We start from the raw sequence: 13,739 nt of genomic DNA on the forward strand, positions 1-13,739 counted from the left end.
CTTGAAAGATTTTGTGAGGCAAAAAGCACGGCCTGAGGGAAGCATGGCTGAGGGTTGGTCAGTGCAATCATCCCTTGTTTATATCTCTGAATATCTTGTTGAAGTGGATCCCTCTCAACCACAACTATGGAAAGATTATGAAGACTTGAGGATGACCTCTATAGTACCTCAAGGAAAAGGAATGAGTAAAGTGCTAACAAAAAAAGAACTTCGTAAGTTAAATAGTTTTTGTGTGCTCAATAGTGATGTAATGAGCAAATGGGTGAGACTATATAATGAAGCAAGGGCAAGAAGAAAAAGCGAAAGACAAGAATTTTGCATTACATATGGATGTAATGTTTCATTTCTAGATTATCTAAATGCGCTCCCACATCATATTGATATAGATTGGTTACATGAGGAAATGGAGAGAATAGAAAAAGAGGAGGAAATTAATATATCTCAAGAAGAGTGGGAATACACACGAGGTTGCTTATCAAAGGTGAGACATACTATCAATTAATTTGTTTCTATAAGTTTTATTTTATATAAATAATTGACATGTTTGATCTTTTATCTTTTACTACTAGTGCACATTATTCAATGCACTTTGGTGTGAGGGTAAACATCTTCGAACTCAACGTATAGATGAAAAGAGAAATACCCAAGATTGTGGTGTCCTTGCTCACCTCGAGGATGCCAATGGTACCATGGAAGGTTATTGTGGCTTGATCCAAGATATTCTGAAGCTTGACTTCAGACGATTCTTTATATATGTACTAGATGTGAAGTGGTTTAAAGAAGTGATAACAAATGGTGAGCATTGCACAATCAGACATCATCCAAGTAGTTTTGTAATCATTGACTCTACAAAATTTCACCAAAATAAGAATGACACATTAGTACTATCTCAACTTTGCGAGCAGGTATATATGCAAAGGCTAATTTTTTAATATATATACATGTGATACATATACACAATATAATAAGTATTTAAGTTTCTTGCTTTTGTTTTTCAAATACAAGTTGTGTATAATCCAATGGTAAACAATAACCGATGGTGGTATGTCATCCCTATATCTAATCGTTCAAAACCAATATATGGTAATATTACCGAGATGGAGATAGCAGATGACAATCCAGCAATTAATGATGATGTGCATGATCACATCATAATGGATTATATGCATGATATAGTACAAGATGAACCTCGCGAGGATGTTCAAGGAAATGCAGAAGAAGACAATAATGTGATTGTCGATGATATTGATGAAGTTATTGAGCAATATATCAACACATCTGATAGTGGGATAGACTTATTTGTTTCATTACCTCTTGGTAACATAGACCTAGAAGTAGATAGTTTAGCAAGGGCTGATCTCATTGAAGATGAGATGGATCATTCACTGTAACATACTTAATTTGCTTAATGATTCAATGTGTATTCTTAATTCTATGGTTTTTATCATGCGCACACGTGCATACTCAAGAATCAATAGTCAAGTTTAAAGCTAAATTGAATTTTCCATAATATAAAAAAGTATTTTTTATCATCTTCAAGTAGAGAAATTACGAGATACATATTGCAATGCTTGCTACTAATTATAAGGTTTCTGTCGCTTGCCACTAATTACTTATATCAGGCTTGTCACAACTGGAGGAACTGCCATTCATTAGAGAGCAATGAAAAAGTAATTATTAACTCTATTTTTTTAATTCAATGACTCGATGTGTATTCTTAATTCTATGGTTTTTATCATGCGCACACGTGCATGCTCAAGAATCAATTTCAGGTGGTTAAATAATTATTAACTTTAGTTTTTTAATTATATTAATTCCAATTTTAGGTGGTTAAATAATTGCACGTCTGTTGGTGCATCTATATTGGCGTCTATTTGCGCGGATATATAGACGCAAAATTCATGTCTATTTACATGTACTTTTACACGTACATATAGACGCCCCGGGCTTTGCGTGTCTAACATGCACGTCTATGCCTCGTTTCTGTTATAGTGGCTAAATGCGAAGAACACCAAATTACAAGTAGCTATATGTGATTTCTAAATTTTACTTTTCTCACATTTATTTATTTTTCATAGCTTACAATCAAAACTCATAAACATGGAGGCAATGTTCAAGCAAAAAAGCTAACTTCATATTATCCAATTCAAATATAAACTAAAATAATGTCAATCATAACTTTGAACTAAAACTAAATCAAAACAATTGTAAGCTTTCAAAAGCATTCAAATTCTAGAAAACTTGACAAGATAACCATTTAAATTCCAGTTTTCTTCTATATGAAACCCTAATCAATGATGCCTACTCTTAGATTATTCTCCCCAAACTCGAAAGTTTAGCATTATATCTTCTTGGGTAGAGCACAATTATGTAAGTTATCTAGCAAATATGCAATTACCATGCATGACATTAATCCAACATGCATATGATTGAGTATTGAGGGAATATCGCCTAAGAATTCATGTAGCATCTCTATATTTGTGTGCTTGAGATCTGGGTCCTCTCTAAGCTTATGGACAATTGACCCTTCTATCAATAGCATTTATAAACATGCTTTATAATAGTGAATACCATTTTTACATTTTTTTTAACACAAAGAAAGATACCATATAAAGGGGTTACTTATAAATTGAATAGAAAATGGTTGTGTTTTATTTAGGAAAATTTCATAGATATAGGTATTCATAAATAGGTCTTGAACACACATGATATAGAGGATATGGATACAATGAATCCCTCGAGGTAAACATGTACGATTTTTGGCCTTCATGTAGTAATGTAGTTTTTTCTAAATTTATTTTGTGTGGGGTTCTTTGAAAGGTATTTGTGCATCTTTGCAAATGATTTTTTACAAATAGAGCATGTTAGTGTGAACAATGGTCTTTTTTCTATCATCTATTTTTTTTTTTGCAAATGACCTTGTTAATTTTTTATTTCTTAGGTCTTGTTGTATTATTTCTAGGTCTTTTGTAGATGGAGAACATTCTAATTGCGTACATTGTGGCCAATGCCATATTACTTAAAGTCTAAGCAATATCTTGAAAGAAAAGATAGAGAAACACAATAAGGAGCGAAAGAATGTTCTTATAGCATGTATCATGCATGCATCATCACAAGGAGATTCGAATCCTTCTCACAGCTTACACTTCTCGAGGTGCAAGTCGCACGTGTACCATTTAGGTATACATGATAGGGATGCGGACGCCTCCTATCAAGATTTAATTAGAACTTCTACTTTACAATCAAATCCAAGATTTGGTAGCTTAGAATTCTTTTATTTTTGTATGCAAGCTAAACTTTGGCTTCTAAAGGTCTATGCAAACTCATTTTGAGTTGTAATGCAAACAACAATTATTTTCATTTTAAAAACTATTTTCCTTTAACATTTTGCTATATCAAGTTATATTTTTGGATGTAATTTCTCACATGATTCCCATTCTATTCGTATAAACAATGTCCAACAAAGCACACAAGGGCCAAAGAAAAAAGAAAAGTTGTTGGTTGCACAATTATGGCTCCAAGAAGAGTTCTACATTCAATAGCTCCCTATGTTTTTCCCCATGACAAAGCACATTTACCTACTTGACAATGCAAGTGAAAATTGCAACAGAAGCGTGTATATATTGATGTTTAAAGGTCGTGCAAATTACAAAAGGTTGTTCGTTCAAAAACGTGATTAAAGTGGCACCTGTTCTTTTCTATATATACACATAAAGGGACGAAGTTTCTTGACATGAGAATATGCACAATGTTAGATTGCCAATAGCTTTTTGCTTTAGTTCAATGTTTGTGAGGCCATCTATAAGCCTAATCCCTTGTAGTATGACCGTGAATTTTAACACCCCCGCTTAAGTGTGTTTGCCTTTCGCATCTTTGCTTCCATTCTATTATGGTGTCCTCCCTCATGGAGCAAGTGTAAAGAGTCATGACATGTTTGAACTCAAGGACAATTCCACGATCTAGTCAAAGTATCGATCAATGGTGGGTAAGGGGAATTCGGCGCTCACATATGCCAATTATAGTGCAAGGAATAGAATAGTGCAATAATTCTCGAAGGAAGGTTTGAATGTGATTGGCTTCGTGAATAATTAATTAAGAGACGCATCCATGCGCGATGCGAGCTCGAAAACGCCAGCAGCAACATTAAGGTATCTATGCAAATCCAACTTTTAGTTACTTATATTTATTTATTGATGGGATTCATGTGCGATGCATGGTGGATAAGCCGCACTCAAGAAGCTGCCAAGCACGTCATGGGGTGACATAGCTGCCAAGCACGTCGAGGGGGAAGCTGCGGGAAGGAAGGAAGTACTAACAAGAAGTACTACTCTTACTAACAGAACTAGTAAGAGTCGTAACAGCATGCAGCAGCAACCAGCTACGCCACCACGGACTTGATACCCGCCTGCTGGCGGCGCTGCGATTGAATGGGGGACGTGCTGTTGCTGCGTCGGAGAACGAAGGGGAGATGATCCTCGCTAGACAGCTTGAAGTAGATGGCCCCTTCCTCCGAGTAGGCGGCCAAGCCAGTGGACTTCAGGTAGACGAGGATGTCGTAGGCTTGGCAGACTGCACCCGCAATGCGAGGGCAGGGCAGAGCCACATCCCGGCGCTGAGAAAACTGGAATGTGGCCCCGAGCCCCGGATCTGTTTCCACGAGGAAGTACTCGCCTTCTCCTTCTTGTCTCCAGGCCAGAGCCCTACCAGTGTCCGCATTCTCGATCAGCACATCGTCCTCCTGCGATACGAACTGCCGGAGTTCACGGGTAATGTGGGTGAACCTATACTTTGCACCTTCGTCGGACAAGCGCACATAGTAGGTGGAGTTGCTCTCATCCCACTCGGGAGCCAAATAGCTGCCGGCTCCCTCGGAGCCCACGGACATGAACTCGTACAGCTCCTCGCCGTAATAATACAAAGCGGGCGAGAAGCACATGCTCCAGTAGGGGTAGACCAAGGGGAGTTCCGGGCATGGAAACCGTTGGAGTGCTGCTTCAGGCGATCCCGCGGTGGTGGTTGCTAGCATGCAAAGCTGCAGCATCGCCACCATGAGCATGATCATCGCCTTCGTCTTGCAGTTGCTGCTTGAATATCACAACCAAAGAAAAAGGGATCAGGGGAAGAAAGCCAGAAAAAAGAAGAGACTAAGCGGATCAATGTTTAGCATATCTTATACGCCTCTCTCCCACACAAAAACGCACGCACTGTACGATACCTAGAGGAAGCCATGGCTCGTAAAATTACGAAGACGTGCCGGAGCTATGGATTGGTGGATTCAGCGAGTTGCGAGGCTGATGCGCTGTCGTTTTAAAGGTAGACACAGAGAGAGAGAGAGAGAGATAGAGAGAGAGAGGGGGGGGGGGGGGATCATGTCGTCAAGAGATAGGCATCACATGCATGGACGGACTAGCAGCACGGCATGTACCGATGTGAGCCTTGCCGAGCATGTGGTTGAAATTGGTGACCTTTTCAATCACATGCTCAACTCGGCTGACACCGATACATGCCGTGCTGCGGCCGTGCTGCTTGTCCTGATGCGAGCCTTGCTGAGCATGTGATTGAAATTGCTGTAGTACAACGTTCATGGCGCCTCTCTCTCTCTCTTTCTTTCTCTCTCTCTGTCTATTGTGAGGCCTTTAATCCTTGGCAGCTCGTACAACTTCGAGCTCTGTCTATTGTGAGGCCTTTAATCCTTGGCAGCTCGTACAACTTCGAGCTCAAACTACTGATCGTACAACTTAGACCTTCAATTTAGAGCTTGCAAGGCTCTTGGGGGAAATATTACAAAGTTTGGCATCATGGGGTCAAGATATAGGCATCACATACATGGATGGACCAGCAGCACGGCATGTACCGATGTGAGCCTTGCCGAGCATGTGGTTGAATGTGTTTGTGTTAGTAAGAGATAGATCTTGCCAACTCCAAAGGAAAAAGTTACAACCCACCTGCTTTAACCCCTTTTGTCATTGATGGCGTTTAGAAGCGTGTAATTGAGCCAACATGACGCTATAAACAAGGCCCTCTTGCATGAAGAGATGTGTTAGTAAGAGATAGATCTTGCCAACTCCAAAGGAACGAGTTACAACCCACCCGCTTTAACCCCTTTTGTCATTGATGGTGTTTAGAAGCGCATAATTGAGACAAAATGACCCTATAAGCAAGGCCCTCTTGCATGAAGACATGTGAAATGCAAAACATGTCATGCAAAGTTCCATACCTTCATACTTTTCAAGTCACTTTTGGCTTTCTCTCTCATGGAGGACCACCCATGCACTTTACTGATGTTGCAAAGAGTGGCTTTTGCAAAGACCTAGCCAATGGACCACCCATCCACTCTAGTGCAATTGCAAAAAATGACATAAAGTTTTTTATTCCCCCCAAAAATAAGTTCATAATGCAAAGCAATGCTGTGACTTCTTTTCTTTGTTTTTTGGGATATTGTGAAAGATGAATGCTTAGATTGTTCCGTTGAACATGCATAAGATTCCACTAGTACATTGACATTACTTACCATACAAAAAAAAAAGGTTACACTCTTTTGCATGAATAGAGCACATGTATTACAGTTGCAAGTACCACTAACAAGGTGTTTGAGGACCCTTTGACTTGATCATAGTGGCTAGTCAAGGGAATTAGAGAATGTATGGAGACTTGGTTATAATCTCGATTATGAGGTAGTTCGATATCTTATAAGAGCTATAAAGTTGAGAGTCCATCCCACAAGGTAAGGGTATTTGGTTTCCATATCCACTCTCATAAGTCCACTAGTATGGTGCATAAAGCTGGCCTTGCAAGGGTATTTCCATTAGCATAGAATATACTTTATATGCTTGCACTCATCTATCCTAAAAGGAACTCTCTTCCTACTATTTGGAGTGATGTGAGGGGAGGGTAGGGCTAAGGAGGCCTTGATATGCTCCCAATGCAAACTAGAAGGACTGGGTCATTGAATATATATATGTTCACACATGCAAAAGAGAATATGTTGATTTCTCAAAGCCAATCCAAATTTGCATCAATTTATCATAACACTGCAAACAATGATTTACACATTCTCTTTTCTACTTTTGGAGATGTTACTCTTGTTGATATTAGCTAATTTCTCTATCGAAATTATTCAAGAGGGAGATGATGTTGTAAGGTAGGCTTAAAACGATGGTTGTTATCTGACTTGTCTTCTACTATGAGATGCCTCTCCTCTAAATAACACAATATTAGTGAGTTTGGGAATCTCCCAATTCCTATTTTTTGAATACTAAAAAGGTGGCACCCGGATAACATGTCCATAAGTTTCTCAAAACCATATGATGTGACCTATCATTGAAAAGCACTTGAAAAATGGAATCGATTGAGCTATAGAGTGCTCGATTTGGAGTTATAGTATTCAAGTTATGACAAATCCAAAGCTTTGGCCACATGTCCCAAACTTATGAGAAATTCCAATATTCCCCAATACGGTATTAAATTATCTTGAAACATCATAACCTCTACACTATCTTATAATTGACAAGTTTGTTCCAAAACCTCTTTTCCTTTTTCTCAAACATAGATTTTAATTTTCTCTCTTTGCAAGGCCACGTGACATGCACACACGTTGCCTTTCATGCATGAAGGGTGCATTCAATGGTCAATGCTAACCAAGTCGGCTGCATTAAGGATTTCTTGGATGTTACTCTCCCTCTCTCTTTGTACATCAGTTATGCACATGTCAGGTTCTCCTTGTTCCCCCCTCCCACCCCTTCTATCATAGCCATACCTTTTTCCTCTCAACCTCTTACATTGACACATGGTCGTTTGCTAGGAGAAACCCCTCAACAAAAACCTATGGTCATAGAACTAAGGAGTGTTGGTGGGTCTAGTGACCTAGTGCTAGAGTTTGTTTGATTTGGGTTCCACTTTACAAGCCTAGCAATGTGATTAAAGACTCAAGGAGAAGTCAACATGCTTATCTTTAAAAAAACCCTCAGGTATAAACTTTAGATGATAGACGAGTTTTGATTGCAAAATCTTTGAGCATAATTCTTAGTAAGGACTCCAAAAAGAATACAAAGGTCCGTGAGCCATCTTGTGGTGAAAAGGAATAAAGCTGCCTTAAGGATTAACACAAACCTCTCTCGAACAATATATCCTCTATCAATCTTTCTTCTCTTTTCTGTCCTTACCCAATGGCATGGTAAAGTTCTATTAGGTATGCCATCTCTATTTCTAGGTTCTCCTTCAAGGTGTCTATTTCTTCAACATTGACAATGATAAGTCATAAACATGCATTAGTTTTCAAATTTATCATTTCGATGACCATACACTATAAAGAAACACAAAAGAAAAACATATATGCATGGAAAAAGGACACCACAGTTTTATCGTAATGCCACAAGTACTAGTTTAAGGTACGTTTAGCATAATAAGAAGTTCTAACAAATCACCAACTAACACGTCATACATCCACATAATTATTATTGTACATCTTCACCAACAAAGTTCTAAGAAAAGAGGAGTTTATTTGTATCTCACCAATCAGATTCATCATCTTTGCCATTATTATGCATCATAGTAGCTATTCTTTTTATGTTATGAGGTCCTCTCATCTAGCCACCAACACTTAGAACATGCCGCATTTCCAAATCCTTCCCTTTTCCTTCAAAGCTGACCCCCTTTGAACATCAATTGTTAACTGCAAGAAGTACATAGCATGCAATGTGCAAGCAAGCATGAGAAAGAACTAAATTTTTGAAAATAGTCCTCGGATTATAATCTAAAATATAGTATGCATGAAGCACATGCATATTTGATTTGCCAAAAGTTACAACAACTATATTGATTAATCATGTAAATCCACAAGCCATGCATGATTATGTGCAATTTATAATGATAGCATAGAATCATGTGGAAAAACCATAAAGGATCTAGTTTGTTCTCACCATAGGAAAAGCATGCAATGAGAGATGTCCAATTGAGGCCTTAAAGTGGATTGGATGGCCAAGACGGATGGGAAAACCCTTACCCTAGAAATCATGTATAAAAAGGATAAGAATGAATAAAACAAGTTATTCATGTGTGTGCAAACTTTGTGCACTTGCCTTCCTACTTCTATTGTGAGAGAGTAAGGGTCAGAGTGAAAGATTGAGAGTAAGAGAGTGAGAGAGTGAGGGTGAGTGGCCAAAAGGTTGAAGCTCTACTCATCTTCTCTTGAAGCACTCTCTCCTCGAGGGGGTCACTCATGAATATATGTATATATAACGTGAGTTCAAAATAAGGGGTTTTTAAAACACCATTTTTATACATTTTTTACATACATAAGGGTGTCATATAAAGGGGTTACTTATAGATTGAATAGAAAAGGGTTGTATTTTATTCAAGAAAAATTCACAGATTAGGATATTTATAAATAGGCCATGAACGCACGTTATATAGAGAATATATATATGGTGAGCCCCCCAAGACTCTCTCTTGCCATGCCAATGCTTCTCTTTTGCATGTGCAAGTTGTAGACGATTGAGAATTGAATGAGTACTCACTTGGATCCTAGAGTGTACAAAGCACATCCTTCATGGGATTGAAGGAAGGCCATGCCACTCACTACAAATGAATGCTTGTATTTCTATGCAAGAGACTAGGTGAGACAAAGTCGTTTGATTCTTGTGTGCCAATGCTCTTGAAGAAATAAAAGTGTGTCCAATGTTGTGCACATGGAGTACGTGTAGTGGGTGTGGGATTTGTGTGTGTGTGGGGTGGTGTGGTGCAAGTGGGGTGGGGTGTGAGGTTTCATGTGTGTATGTGTGTATTAATGTGAATGGTGGGAGGTGTGTGTGTGTGTGTGTGTTATATAGTGCTTTTACTAAAGGGGGGATGGAAAGGGGAGATGTGTATGCTCATCCCTTGATGTGGTGGCTAAAATGGTGATGGAAAAAGGTTACTGTTAGCTTGGAAGGGAGGTAGAGGTGGCCTAGGGCAGTGCACCGTAAGTCAAGGTAGCATAAAAGTGAAGCAACTTTGTTGAGTGCCAAAACAGATAGACATGTGTGAGGTTTCATGTGTATAGTGCATGTATATGTGTGTTAATATGGGTGGTGGAGAGTATGTGTGTGTTATAGTGCTTTTAAAGGGGGGGATGTGTGTGTGCTCCTCCCTTGATGTGGTGGCTAAAATGGCAGTGGAAAAAGCTGCAAGGCGGGTGGCCTAGAAGTGAAGTGCCTTTGTTTAGCAGCAAAAGGGGTAGAGAGGAGATGACAATGTGAGGGGGTGATGGGGAGAGGTTGGAGGGCAGGTGGCCTCTAGCATGTGGTATGAAAGAGGTGGATGTGAGAAGGTGTCACTAGTGGTAGTGGAGGTGAAGATGGGTGGAGATGGTGGTAGGCTCGATGGACAAGGCATGGTGGCCTAGAAGAGGGAACATGAGGTGATTTGGAGGAGGAGAGCAGGAGGTGGTATAGGGACGGCTGGGGTGGCAAAAATTGTGACAGGGCATGGTAAATAGGAAAGAGAGTGAGAAGAGAGGAGGTGATAGAGAGAGAAGTAGGGGACAAAGGCCACGACGAAGCGGGAGTAGGGGAGAAAGATGGGGGCGATGGTAAAGAAACGTTGCTTGCAAGGTGGCCTTAGGGAGATAGATGGCAGGAATGTTGTCTAGATGACAATTGCGAGAGGGAGCAATGGGCAGGAGGCCTAGGCAATTGCGCGCAACTATGGTGTGTGAGAGAGAAGCACAATGACACATGGGGAAGTGATGGTTGTGTTGAGATTGAGAGGAGAGAATGTGACTGCCGAGCTATACCCTAGCATTGCATAGGATAGGGGAGACCCTAGAGTTTTTATTTAAGGGTTCATGTCGGAACAATGAAACCAACATGTTATGGTATATGAGCTTAAGTTTCAAGTCGAATGCGAAAACAAAGTCGAATTAAGATATAGGAAAGATACTCAAAAAAAATTCAGATTTAATCACGAGAGGTTTGGGAAAGACAAAGTCGAAATCTTGAATTGAGAGAGAAGAGAAGAAGGTGGAATGTCATGATTTGTGAAAAGATATTCAAGGAAGGCGATGAACATCAAGCTCGACTCAAAAGCCGCTTCGTGAAATTTGTTGACGGTCTTTAAAAGTAGGCAAGAAGCTTTAAGTTCCAACTCAAGCCAACCAACTCAAGCAATTCTTCATAGCAACTCGCGATGATGGAAACTTCGATGTAGGCGAGGGGCTTAAAGCTCGTGCTCAAACCTTCTCTCCAAAATTTGATGACACTCTTCGAAGAAGGTGAGGGATTCAAGCTCAACCTCTAGCCTTACACACAAATGTTTTTGTTGGCCTAAAGCTCTCATAATGTCCCCATTGTATAGGTTTTCTTCTTCCATCTTCACATGTTGTGATTTTAACTCTATAAAAGCCTAAGGCGTTTAAATCCTTAGCTTTTCCTCAAGGCAAAAATCTTTGACTAGAATAAATCAATGCCACGTTCTGATGATCAGGCGAACTACTTTGTCCTTCTTCTCCTCTTCTATGGAAAGAATACATTTCTTGTAATACTTAGATGTCAAAATTGCACCAGCTTTTGCAAAGCCAATCGTCAGCTTAATTTGGTCCAACAATTTCAATTCCACCCTTCCTCCATGCTACAATTCTAGGATGGCTATGTCAATTTCATAGAGCTCGTTGTTGGCTCCTTTATTGGCACTAGTCCTTGCTTTCTAAGTTTTGTGAAAGCTGCCTCTCCAAAGCTTACTGATCAATGGTAGTAACTTGTGATTGCCCACCTTCATGACCTCAAGTGACTTTCGGCAACTCTTTTTTTCCTCCTCAAGAATGCTTGTCAAGTAGCCATACGTTCTTCCCATTCTCAAATAGTATTGCTGAAGCAAGTATGTCACAGTTAATGTGCTTCACTTTCATGTTGCTGCCACCTCACTCTCTTCATGAACTCACCCTCCAACATGGAAATTACCACAATAGGCATTCCTAGCCCCTTTCTTTGCAGAGCTATTATGCCATAGTGGCCATATGTTAACACCCTACAGTTTCTTGATCTAAAGCCACTAGTGATATCTAGGTTTATTGCACCATCTTGTTGATGTTTCTGCAGCGACACTACATGCATATTTTTTGGGAGCTTGTTGTCTTTCTTCAAAAATACGAAAGAGATTGCAACCAAGGTACAATAATATGTTTACGAGTCTGATCATCACTACCGGCCGTCACATCAAATGCCTCCTTGAGAACATCTGTTTAATTATGTGAGGCAAAACCTTTCTTTGCAAGACAACTGATATTTAGGTTTATTGCACCATCTTGTTGATGTTTTTGCAGCGACACTACATGCATATTTTTTGATAGCTTGTTTTCTTTCTTCAAAAGATATGAAAGAGATTGCAACCATGGTACAATAATATGTTTACGAGTCAGAAATCACTACCTATCATCACATCAAATGCCTCCTTGAGAGCATCTATTTTATATGGACTAGGCAGCCCAAGGATCAGTCTTGCTAATTCTTTAAGTATGTGAGGCAAAACCTTTCTTTGCAGGACAATTGATACAATACACTGATACTAGGGTTCCTGTAGGCAAATGGCACACCAACTCTAGAAACGAGGAGATCAAAGCTCAATTTTTTGGAGAAATTTTCCAATGTTCTCTCAGCATACCTGGCTACAAGCTCCTCCTTCATAGAGTCTCTACCATGTTCCATAGAGTCATTAGCTTCTTTTGAATCACCTTGGACTGATATAAATGCAGTAAATAGTGCATTTGATGCTTGAACCAAAGTTTCAACTAGGTTTTGTAAATACAAGAACATTATTGGTGCTACTCTACTTGCAAAGCTCGACAGTAGGAGTAAGTTCAGGCAAAATGGCAATACAAGAAAGCTAAACAAAACATGTGCACTTTGCACTGTAACTTGGATCCAATCATAATTTGGATAATCAGATCCTGGTGGGTTTAGGACTTTGTCAAGCACTAGAGATAGAAACACTACATTGGGACATGCAAGTTCACTTTGTGAAACCCAATCCATGAAATGATCAATATCAAAAAAGTGCCAACAAAGCTGTAGGTCCCTCTTGTTGAGAAATAAGGCATAGTCTAAGCCTTATCATGTGGTTGTATGTAAAGTGTCCTTAAGTTTGGGATATCTATCTTTTGAGGATACCATTTTAGTGTGTGTGGACTGTTGGAGGAATGGTTGAAGAATAATGAAGAGGAGGACAGCATGTAGCTCCTAACCTGTGCTTGTTCCATCTTTGTCTTCCTCTATTTGAAGTTTTATTATGGTATCAGAGCCTGTACTTCCATTTCATCAATTGTATCAAGAGGCAAGTAGATCTCTTCCATCTCAAATGCACCTACTCCTACAGCTATAATGGAGGGGGCTGTAGAATGGTGCACATGGTAAATAACTACTTTGTCTAGCTCAGTACAGAAATTCTGTAAGGACCAGACGAATGCATGGAAAGCTTCCTTAGAGTCATCAACTGCTATCACAATCTTTCTGGACCTCTCAGATGATTTGAATGATGTTTTTTGAAGTGCCTCAGATGGCCTAACAATAACGACAGGACAATGTGCATTATGTAGCACATAATCACTCATAGTCTGCAACAACGCAGCTGCAGACTCTAGTGCCTCTCTGAACGTATCAATATGCATAGGCCGTTGGACTACAGACTATTTGTGGGTTGTCGAAGGGGATTCGCCATCTAGTCCACCCCTGACGCGCAGAGAGGACCGACTGTGCACGACTGCGGTCCTC

General features: G+C 39.7%; 1 protein-coding gene across 1 annotated transcript; it reads right to left on the reverse strand.

The window, feature by feature from the left end:
* Positions 1 to 4,151: 4,151 nt before the first annotated feature.
* Positions 4,152 to 5,272, reverse strand: LOC148032882 (uncharacterized). Its single transcript, XM_087684195.1, has 2 exons — positions 5,216 to 5,272; positions 4,152 to 5,081 (listed from the first exon to the last, which is right to left on the reverse strand). Exons 1-2 carry the CDS (start codon positions 5,227 to 5,229, stop codon positions 4,379 to 4,381), a joined length of 717 nt encoding a protein of 238 aa, XP_087540321.1. The 5' UTR covers positions 5,230 to 5,272; the 3' UTR covers positions 4,152 to 4,378.
* Positions 5,273 to 13,739: the final 8,467 nt, after the last annotated feature.

This window comes from Lygodium microphyllum, chromosome 8 (genome assembly GCF_053477565.2).
Source record: "Lygodium microphyllum isolate KBCC chromosome 8, Lygodium_microphyllum_v1.1.10, whole genome shotgun sequence".
NCBI classification, from domain to species: Eukaryota; Viridiplantae; Streptophyta; class Polypodiopsida; order Schizaeales; family Lygodiaceae; genus Lygodium; species Lygodium microphyllum.